The sequence below is a fragment of the Lycorma delicatula genome, chromosome 3 (genome assembly GCF_047948215.1).
Source record: "Lycorma delicatula isolate Av1 chromosome 3, ASM4794821v1, whole genome shotgun sequence".
NCBI classification, from domain to species: Eukaryota; Metazoa; Arthropoda; class Insecta; order Hemiptera; family Fulgoridae; genus Lycorma; species Lycorma delicatula.
The window spans coordinates 219,133,542-219,145,769 of NC_134457.1; the positions used below are offsets into that span (position 1 = coordinate 219,133,542).

A 12,228-nucleotide genomic window follows, 5' to 3' on the forward strand; every position below is an offset into this window, starting at 1 on the left:
GAAAAACCCCAATATATATACTAATATTCAAAAGGATATAATTTTTACTTTTCAAAGCATTTTCTGCAGCGATTAACTTCTTCTAATAAAACTAAATGTAAACTTTATTTTTGATGCAATGACAAATGAGATGTCAAATAAAATGTATTTGCTTAAAAAATTTTTTTTTACCTTCAAAGAATGTATTCTTGTCTTCCTTCCATCCCCCTTACCACCACTTATATCTTTGAGACCAAAAATGACACAGATTATGTCTAATTATATAATAATTTAGTTATCGGTGATTACTTCTGTATTTATTTTTACAAAATTTTTGCTTTCAGTCTTCAGAACAAATATTTACACAATTTCATTTTCAATCTCTTTTGTTACAATATTATAACAAAGACTCAATGTTGGAAGTCCAATGTTGAAGAGAACTAATAAAAATAAAAAAAACATATATATATATATATATATATATATATATATATATATACACACTCACAGCAAAATAGGTAAGAAACTGGCGGCAAGTTGACTGAGAGAATCAATAGGCCTCTTTTTTTTAGTTGTTAACTTACTTCCTATAGCTGTACAACATACATTAAGTTCCAACTTCCCTTACTAACCGTCGCCAGATTTTCTGGTCGTAAACAATCTCATCTGTTTTCTAATAATAATTTAAAACGATAATAATATAGATAATTTTAAATAAATTTATAAACTTTTTTTTTTCAAGAAAATTCAACATTTTTTAGTTTTATGTAATAATTTATTGAATTTAATCAACCAATCAGTTGTTGAAGTAGTTGTCACGTTAAATTATCAGTTCCCTATTATCTTGAATTATTTTAGTATTTTCGTACTTAGAGAACCTCTAACGTGGAGAAATAAAAAAAAAAAAAAAACACAGACAGATGGTAATTTTCTGGTCTGTAGCAGTTTAACAATGTCTTGTAGTTACTAACAAATAATTTCAGAGGGAAAATTAACTATATTTACTAGTTTTTAAAATACAATTTTTAGTACTATAACTATTAAAAGTACGGTAAATTTACGCGATCGTAGGGTAAATCAATTATAAATTTTCAATGTATGTTAAAAAAGAAATGTTTCTTGGAAAAAAATTCCATATTAATTATAATGACAATTATAAACTCAGTAATTTACAGAACTTAAAATTAACATTTTACACTTACATTTAAAAGAACTTAAAAAAATTTCTTTTTTTCAAGTAGAAAAGAAAATATGCTTAAAATATTACATTAATTACACGCTTTTTTAGATACGTTTTACGTCTTACAACAGAGAACCTCAGTAAAGAAATAATTACATTGGTCAACTTAAAATTTGGAACTGAAAAGGAAGTAGGTGTTATATATAGTATTTTATATGCTGAATTTGAATATGTATTTCGAAACAACCCGTCACGTACGTTCTTAAGTTACAACCGGTTAAATTTATTTTTTCCATCATTCCTGGAACAAACAGTACAAATAAGTTAGCTTATTCACATCTTATTTACAGTGTGATGCGTGCTGTAGACATATATTATACATACCAGTCGAACGATGTCATTTCATGTCAAGCCAGATTTGTATAGACATGTCAGTCAGTCAAGTAATGAGTAATTCAACGCGATGAAATTTTCTACAGTATGAGTTCAGCTCTTGGTATGACTTACTGTGTTCTTTAGTTGCAATAGTGGTTTTATCATACACATATAAAGATTGTTTCATAAGTGATGCCATACATTTAGTGAAAGATTTTTATGACAGAACAACTTTGGTATTGTTTTATCGAACATCAAGATTTGTTAATTTGTGTATGTGTGTGCGTGTGTGTGTGTGTGTCTGTGTGTGTGTGTTAGAGAAGGTGGTGAGTTTTTGTGTGTGTGTTTGTTTTGCGTTGTGTTTAATTGCTACTCCATGGTAAAACAGTTTTATGAAATATTTTAAGTATAAATTAAAACTTAATTTTTTTTTTATAATTAAGTATTTCTGTAATATTTCAATTTACTTTCATTCATTAAAACATTTTGAATTTTACAATGAATAAAAAACGGGCTTGTAAAATTTTCCAAATATTTTTTATTACGTTTGCGGAGAATTCACGACAAAAATTCAATGAAAACAATTATCAAATCTGCTGAAAACTGCTTACAAACATCATTTTGACTGTCCCTCGGGAGACCAAGATAAATCCTGGGCTCCATGCGTTAGATTCTACGTTAAACTAACCGAGTGGTTAAAAGGAAAAAGAAGAGCAATTGCCTTTTGGCGAGTGGCTACTAACCGTTATGATGACTACTATTTTGTTTAACAAATGTTACTGGTTTCAATTCAAACAATAAAAGCATTATCGTATATCCAAATGTTTGTTCAGCTATGAGTCCAACAAGGATTTTCCCTATCTCCGTTACTTTTTAATGTTTACATAGAACTAGCAGTTAATGATGTTAAAGAACAATTTAGATTCGGAGTAACAGTACAAGGTGAAAAGATAAAGATGCTACGATTTGCTGATGATATAGTAATTCTAGCCGAGAGTAAAAAGGATTTAGAAGAAACAATGAACGGCATAGATGAAGTCCTACGCAAGAACTATCGCATGAAAATAAACAAGAACAAAACAAAAGTAATGAAATGTAGTACAAATAACAAAGATGGACCGCTGAATGTGAAAATAGAAGGAGAAAAGATTATGGAGGTAGAAGAATTTTGTTATTTGGGAAGTAAAATTACTAAAGATGGACGAAGCAGGAGCGATATAAAATGCCGAATAGCACAAGCTAAACGAGCCTTCAGTAAGAAATATAATTTGTTTACATCAAAAATTAATTTAAATGTCAGGAAAAAATTTTTGAAAGTATATGTTTGGAGTCTCGCTTTATATGGAAGTGAAACTTGGATAATCAGAGTATCTGAGAAGAAAAGATTCGAAGCTTTTGAAATGCGATGCTATAGGAGAATGTTAAAAATCAAATGGGTGGATAAGGCGACAAATGAAGAGGTATTGCCGCAAATAGATGAAGAAAGATACATTTGGAAAAATGTAGTTAAAAGAAGAGACAGACTTATAGGCCACATACTAAGTCATCCTGGAATAATCGCTTTAATATTGGAAGGACAGGTAGAAGGAAACAATTGTTTAGGCAGGTCACGTTTGGAATATGTAAAATAAATTGTTAGGGATGTAGGATGTAGGGGGTATACAGAAATGAAACGACTAGCACTAGATAGGGAATCTTGGAGCGCTGCAACAAACCAGTCAAATGACTGCAGACAAAAAAAAATATTTTTTTAATTTTAAAGTTTTGTTCTACCGTTTAAATATTCTTTGTTGTATATCTGCTTAATTAAAGTGTTTTTTTTCGTTTCGTTTTGTTTTGCCTTTTGTTTTTATACTTTTATTTAGTTTTGTTATTTTCATTAAAGTGACTGATAATAGCAGTTTAATAACCGAAATGCGCATCTATTTTTCCATTATTAGTTTTGTAAACCGTTCATAAGTAATCTCTCGGTTAATGTAATTGGAGTTTAGTGGATTTTATTTAGCTTCCCTTAATTAAGGAAAAAAGGCCTCGCCAACGAATTCGAAGGATCTGAAGCCTCAGTGTCTTTAGATCTTTGCCGTAAGTCTATGTGAATTTCTATGCTGCCGGCATCGGATGACAGTGGTTCCGTTGGAACTGTCAGACATGCATCATAGTCGAGATTGGATGTAATCATGGCTAGAACGTGTATGGCGGCCCTTGATAGTTTAGAAAATTTTTTTTTAATAATCCACAGATTATGATTATTCCAAACGTTTTAAGAGATTTTATCATGTAATTTTAAGTTATTTTTGTTGGACTGAAATTTAAAAAAAGTACTACCCCAAATAGTTTTTCGGACCTACCGAGCGAAGGGTGGGGGGGATTTTATTGTCTTTTCACCAAAACTTATTTTTTTTCGGGTTGTTAGTTAATGTAATTAAACTTTGCTATTGCTAATTAAGATTTTTGAGTTGAGGTAGGTGTAGCGGAGAGGATATGTTCCATCCTTTCGAAAATAATTTTAAAGATTTTCCCCCGAGAATCGAATGTATTTCTGTCTACATGCCTGCAGACAGAAATACAATGGGAGTGATAACTGTCGAAAACTAAATGTTGTGTTTTTTCAAATTATCATCCGGTATATAATTATACTACTAAATAAATAAGTTATTTAATTATTAAACCCATAAATTGACTCACCCCTCCAAAAACAAATTGACCAGTTTACTAAAATCATCTTTAATATAAACATTTAGAAGTTAGTGGTAGACTTGATGAAGTCCAAATTTAAAGAATTTAAACAAGATTATCTATTTTCTAACTTTTTAACGGTTTTATTTCTTATACATATATATAATATATCTTTATATATATATATATATATATTTCTTGTGTGCGTGTGTATGAAAGTGAACTAAACGGCTGGACTGATTTTGATGAAATTTTGTGTGTGTGTTCAAGGGGATTCGAGAATGATTTAGATTCACAATTTGGTCCACTGGAAAATGTTTTTTCAATTAATTTTTTATTTATAAGTAGTTGTTGATTTTGGAATGTTTTACATTGGATCCGGCAGACTGCGCTACCATCGCAGTATCGAATATTCAATAATATTCTATTTTAATTTTAGTTTGTCCCGACAGTTGGTGCTGCGATCAAATTGAGAAAAATATTTCGTAATTTTGTGTTATTATTGTGTTACAAAAAATCGCGAGAAAACAGTTTTTTAATAAATAAGAGGCTAATAAATCAGATGGAAATGTAAACAAAGGAAAACCAATCAGATCAATGCAAGATAGCCGCTGTCAAACACAACGACCAATCACAAAGAGCCCGTATGGCCGTTGCCAATGTAAACAAAATCACAACTGATTAAGTAACAAGTAGGCAGCACTACGATCGCGCTTAGAATTGTGCGCATATTGAGAAATATTATATTATTATTTATTGAAATAACGTTTTAAAGTGTAATTAAAAATTATACATTGTGCAAATTTGTAAGGTACAGTATTGAAGTGAAAATGTTTTTTTAATTTATTTATGTGTTGTTGATATTTGTATGGTTTAAGGTTCACAATTGGGTCCGGTAGCCAGAGCTGCGATCGCGTTTTAGAAGTTTTTTTTAATTTTTGGTTTATCAGTCAAACCCGGTAGTTGGTGCTGCGATCGGATTCTAGGAATTTTTTTTATTTTGTTGCTTTTTCGCATATCGGTTACTTGCGTCGTAGCTTAGTGTTGTTCTTACATTAAAATTCGTATTTAGAGAATAGTTTGAATTAAATCCAATAGGTAGTGCTGTTCTGACAATTGGATTTATTTATATTCTGAATTTTATAAAGTGAAAGGTTAAATTTTGTTAAATTGCTAATGTTCAGTTTTTTTAGGTTTTATGAAACTTTCAATCGTTGTCATTTAATCTCTATGTACACTCAGATCTAGCAATAGCGAAGCATTGCCGAGTCTGCTAGAATTGCGCGCTTATTGAGAATATTATATTATATTATTATTTATTGAAATAACGTTTTAAAGTTTAATTAAAAAAAGTACATCGTGCAAATTTGTAAGGTGCAGTATTTTACATGATTTTTCATGAATTTTAATGATGTATACACGTGCATTCAATAACAATCAACTTAACCTACAAATTTAAATTGTCAGTTCTCATTTGATTCTATGCAACTTATGAAGTATTGAACGGCTCTTTGAAAATAAAAATTTAAGTTTGTAAAATAAATTATAACTTTTATAAAATTAAAATATAAGTTACTTATAATATAGTTTAAAGTATATTTAAAAAATTGAATTTATAATGTTTTAGCTAATTAATTTTATAAAATTTTCTAAAGTTATTTTTAATTTACAATTATCAAAAATTTGGTAAAATAGATGTTAAAATAAAGAATGAGAAAAATGATAAAGATTTCTACTAAAATTTTAACTACGTTGCTTTTTTACAGCGCTTTAATTTTTTATTAATTGATTAATTAAGCTGTTATATGGTTATGAAACATCAAAATTATTAAATAAAAAAAAAATATGTAGGAGGTACTTTTTTAGAATGATGTTAAGTGATAATTAGTAGTAATGTGGATGAAAATTTATTAATTACACTAATTATTGATTTTACAATGTTTCGATTTTTTAATTCAATTTTCATCGGACATCTCAATATTTCGTGAAAATAAATACTAATCATACTACACATAATTAATCAATAAACCCATTACAATAATACAACAATCACAAACTGATAATATCATACTAATAGTCATTTTAATGAAATTTAGAACACATTCCTGCTAATTTTAACTTAATTAAGTTACTTATATTTATGTGTGTGCATTTATTACAGAATAATGCCGCGTCAGGACAACGTCTGTCGGGTCCGCTAGTATATATATATATATATATATATATATATATATATATATATATATATATATATACTCTTATACGTACGCGATAAATTGGGAAACATATTTTTTGAAGGGAATAGAAAATCCACCTTTAAAATTTGATTCGATAATTTTTCTTTTATTTAAAATTTCTACTGGCAATTGTGTTCTAATGAACTACTACGTTAAATACTCATCATATCCCAAAGTACGTTCCTTTAAAAAAAATCGCCCTAGTTATATAAAAAAAGCGTTATACGATTTACTACATCAAAAGATTTATTATTCTGATCCCACTTTTAAAAAAGATAATAGTTATAATAGATAGTTACTATTTAATTATCATAAATAAATATATTATCAGAAATAAATGAAAAGCAAAGTAGAAATAAATATAAGTGATGTAAAATATTATATAAACTTTATTTTAGCTTTCTGTTAAAATGTTATAAATTTTTATCGAATTTCTTAATGAAAGAAGAAGAATATATAATTGATTTTTTTCTACCTTTCAAGTTATTGATATAATAAATAAAATCTTTAAAAAAAAACAGTGATTGAATGTTCAACGTAGTCGGTTGCACACGAGTTTATCAAGAATAAACCTTATTTAATCTCAATGAAGTGGATAAAATAGTAGATATTACATTGTTCATCGTCAGCAGAATTATTGTTATCTATTGGGGGTTTTCGATCTAAGACATCATTATTCTTTATAATAACGGTCCAGTAACTTCAATCATAACTATTTTTCAACATTTTCAACCGTGTATTCTGTATTAATAAAGCTTACAATTTTATGAAATTTGATCTTTTTCTATAACCTCATTGTAATGTAACGGATGACATTAAATAACGGTTGCTAACTATCGGAAGCTAAATAAAATCCGCTTCTCTCCAATTAAATTAAACTAGAAATTACTTATGTACGGTTTACAACACTAATAATGGAAAAATAGATGCGCATTTTATTAAACGGCTATTATCAGTCACTTTAATGAAAATAACAAAAATAAATAAAAATATAAAAACAAAAAGCAAAACAAAACGAAACGAAAAACCACTTAAATTAAGCAGAAATACAAAAAAGAATATTTATGAAGTAGAACGAAACTTTAAAATTAAAAACAATATAAATTCTTTGTCAAGTACAAGTCGGTTTTCTTGGTTGAACCCCTGTTTGAAAAAAGGTATTTTATTACAATCATGGTTGAAGCGTATTCAACCAAATGAACTTTTATATTTTATATATATATATATATATATATATATATATATATATATTAATTACACTTTTATTCATTATTAATATAAGATTAACTTGTATGATAACAATATTTTGCTAAGGTGTCAATTTTATTAGCAAAGGTTTTTACTAAAAAAAAAATATATTTTTTAGTAACTCAACAATGGTTGAAGAATGGGGATGATTCAGTAGTTATACTTTTGAATTGTATATCACATAAGAGATTCATTAGCTTAAATTGCAGTAACAAGAGTACGGAGCTGAGGTTTACTCAAAATTATAATCTGTGCAAACAGATAAAAGGGAAAAATGCAATAAACGTTTCAATTATTTGTCCGCAACTTATTAGAGAAAAATCTACATTGTATTACATTACTAATAAAGTTAAATTTTATTATATTGTAAGGGTATACTATACTTAATTCATGATCTTGTTTCTTATACATAACTTGTACTTTAGAACTGCTGTGCGTTTAGCCTATGTTTGCTTCAACGATAACATAGTACATTAAAAGAACTTGCTCCATCTCAGCTGATTTTCCATTTCCTGTTCAATTCTCCTTTCATAAAGAAGGATAAGAATAAATCTTCACCAAAAAAAGAACACTGATAAAAGAAACTTTTAACTGTTTAAAAAATGTTTCCTTATGTGAAAAAAATTTCAGGTATTCGTAGCTCTATTACTTTAAGAATTGAACAAACAAAAAAAAAACATCTCAAATTTGTTTTTAAATTTTATATTAAAAAAAAAAATTTAATTTCAAAACTCGGTGGACAGCCAAATCGATGGAAAAATGTTTTTACATTCATCTTGGTTTAAATGTAGTTAGGTTATATATAATTGTTTTTATTTTCAGTTCCGTTTTTGCCTTTGTAATACTTTTTAAGAGATATTTTCTGTAACCTTTTTAATTATTTATTTTTTTGTGCTTTTTTACGAGGGTAAGTCAATTATTATCCGCAATGTAGTTATAAATTTTATTCTAATACAAATAGGAAACTTACATGTACATCATTTTTCAACATAGTCCTCTTGCATTTCAGCGCACTTGGTCCATCGTTGCACAAGCTTCTTGATGCCCTCATAAAAAAAGGTTTTCGGTTGAGCTGCGAGCCAGGAATGCACCTTTCACTGTTTCGTCCGAGGTAAATCGACAGCCCCTTAAAGACTCTTTGAGTGGACCAAACAAGTGATACTCAGAAGGGGCAAGATCAGGACTATACTGGGGATGAGCCGGCGGTACTTCAAAATTGAATTTCTAGAGCGTTTCAACAGTGTGGGTAGCAGTATGTGGACGGGCATTGTCGTGCAACAACACAACATCTTTCGACAGCAGTCCTCGGCGTTTGCTTCGACTTGCAGGCTTCAGCTTGGCAGTAAGCATCTTACTGTAACGCGCGATGTTTATTTCCTCATATTTATTTCCCCCCTCATGTTTATTCCTCATGTTTATTTCTCCCTTTCCTCATAATGTTCCTGTACCAGGCCTTGTGAGTCCCAAAAAACAGTAAGCATCAGTTTTCCAGCGGACGGTTGGGTCTTGAACTTTTTTTGCAGGGCGAATTTGGATGTTTCCATTCCATACTCTGCCGTTTAATCTCCGGCTCGTAACGATGGATCCGTGTTTCGTCACCGGTGATGATTCTGTCTAAGACGATGTCCCGTTCGTTACCGTAGCAATCCAAATGTTTTTAGCATTTGTTTATGCAACTGTGTGAGTTGTTTTGGGACCTGTCTTGCACAGACTTTATGAAACCCAAGTCTATTGTGGATGATTTCTTAGAACCGTGACTAATTTGCAGACGATGTGCCTCTTCATCGATAGTTATTCGTCTGTCTAAGAAAACTATGTCACGTGCACGCTCAGTGTTTCCCTCATTTGTGGCGGTAAACGGTCGTCCGGCTCCTTCGTCGTGCGTAACACTTGTGCGACCATTTTTGAATTTTTCAAACCACTCGTAGACACTTCGTTGCGACAACACGCTGTTCCCGTACTGTACCGAAAGTCTTCGATGAATTTCGACCCCTTATACACCTTCCGACCACAAAAAACGGATCACAGGACGTTGCTCTTCTTTTGTGCAAACAGAAAGCGGAGCAGCCATGGTTAACGGCGGGGCAGTGATAATGGAACTAACCTAGCAGCATCAAACCTGCACAGACATAACAACAATTAAAACACGCATGCGTCCTATATGCAACACGACAGTACTACCAACATAAACAAAAATATAACTAAATTACAGATAATATTTGACTTACCTTCGTATTTATTTTTATCCTTCAAATTTGCTACTGATATTTATCTAATAATCGAAGTACTAAAATTGTACATTTTGTAATCGGTTCTTGTAATTATTATTTTATTCTAATAACCATTCAGCATCGTTCATTCTTTGTTATTTACAAGTAGATTAAACCAGTTTGATTATATTGTTATATTATAATAAACGTAATTAAATTTAATATTGTTACAGGCTGGTCCAGCCCTCATGTATGACTCCGTATTGGTTTTCGCCATCGGTTTACAAACATTAGAGCAAAGTCACGCTTTGGTTCCTGCTAATGTATCATGTGAAGCAGAGACACCATGGGATGGTGGTTTATCCCTTATTAATTACATAAATGCAGTAAGTAAGCAATATTTATTTTATTTATTATAATATTTAAATTTCTATCATTTTCTTTAATTTTTAGTTTTACATGCGTACTTATTAAATTTGGGTTTGCAGTCGATGTTATTTGAATTCGTTTTATTTAAGCTATAGCTGAAACTTTTTTAATTTTTTTATGAAACTGTGAGAAAAATGTTATATAACCAAAATAAAGGCCCTTTTTTAGGCCTGTGGCGTAACACAATTATTATTTTTATGTTGTAGATATATTTATAGAACTCAAAAAAAAAATTTAAGTTTAGTTAAGTGGTCAGATTAATTATTTTGTTACTTTAATTGACATTATTAAAATATTCAATTCAATGGATATAAATATTTTTTTATATTCAATCCGTCATGACCAACTGGACCGAGTTTGATGATTTATTTAATTTGTTTTATTTTGTTGATAAATTACCTTTAGCGGTGTCTTAAAGGTTTCTTCTAATTAATACCAATTGGTTTCTCATGTACAGTTCAAATACTTTTTCTCTTTTTCTTTTATATTTCTCTTGTTCTTATATTTTAACTTTGTTTAAAACAAAAAACCCGCTTCCCGTACCAACAAAACCGTAATTAGAAATCACGTAAGAAACCCATGAGAAATTGTTTCTTAAAAAAACATGATAAAGGAAAATTCAAAAATTTAAGTTAATTAAATATTAACAATCGTGAGCTAAATCTCTTTGAAATATGGAAATTGTTATTATTATTTCTTTGATTTATCTAACATTATCTCCTAAAACTTTCGTTCAAAATTGCATTGAAAATTAGTTCATCAAGTTACACGCCGTTAAAATGAAATTAACAAATACTTGTTAGCAATTACTTAGAAAATATGAAAATTATTTTCTCAAATATTGCATATAATTTTTTTACAAAAGATTTTCTAAAAATTATAGAAAAGAGTTACAACAGGACTATTTGAGGAATTTCCTCTAAAAAATAAAAAAAAATCCCTTTCGGCACGCCGAAGGCGTAGGTAGATTTCACCGCTGCTAAGTAGGGGGATAAAAAAGATTTCTAACTTAAAGTTAAAAAAAAAACTTCAAATTTACTCAATACGACAATGGTTGCATGTGAAAAAATGTTTCACATGTTTAGCATACAAGCCCTTTCTTCTTTCAATTAAAGCAATATTTTGGTCATCCCTTGCCGTAAGGATTGGTCATATCAAAAATTGTTTCAGACTAAAGTTTTAGATAATTTTTAGAGGACTAACAATCTCTTTAAACCGATTCGATACTGTGCCTATTAAGACATGTATGGTGTCTTCAAAACCCAATTTTTTCTACCCTCTGGGCCGATGATTGGTGATATCAAAAAACTTATCCAATCCAAAGGATAGTAGGAACTACGAATTCGATATTTTACTTAATAAGAAAGTTATAGCGATATTTTTTTTTCCGAAAAAGCACCCCGTTTCCACCCCAATGGTCCGATTTTGCCAATTAACGAACTGAACCGAGATTTTGGGTCGTTATATTTTATGTATCAATTTGAAAGTGAATGGCACAAAGTTAACGGCAGTTATCGTGTCCACAAGAAAGTGAAATATATATATATATAAACTTTTGAACTAATAGGGGTTTTGGGGTCTAGGGGTTGTGAAACGTGAAGATATTTCGAAATTTTCCGGATCATGGTAACCATTACAATAAGTAGCATTCTTATGAAATCTATCTGAAAAGAATCATTAGCTGATTGAATCATAAGCTGATAATATTTAATCATAAGCTGATTGAAATCTTCTTTTTATTTTTTTTTGTATCGGGTAAATACTCAAATTTTGAGAAATTTAATTAATTTATATATTATTTATTATTCACAGAATTTGGAAATAAATCTGTTTTTATATTTAATTACGAATTATTTTTAAATTTGAGACAAAATTAATTAACTGTATTATATAA

The 12,228-nt window shown here is 29.4% G+C and overlaps 1 protein-coding gene across 12 annotated transcripts in view; it reads left to right on the forward strand.

Moving 5' to 3' along the window:
* The window catches only part of LOC142322429 (glutamate receptor ionotropic, kainate 2-like), a 722,458-nt gene that overhangs the window by 458,027 nt on the left and 252,203 nt on the right, over positions 1-12,228 (forward strand). For all 12 annotated transcript variants that reach the window (XM_075361507.1, XM_075361506.1, XM_075361508.1 and 9 more), the window contains exon 9: positions 10,139-10,291. In XM_075361507.1, coding sequence (XP_075217622.1) covers positions 10,139-10,291 — 153 coding nt within the window. The remainder of the gene's footprint in view (positions 1-10,138; positions 10,292-12,228) is intronic.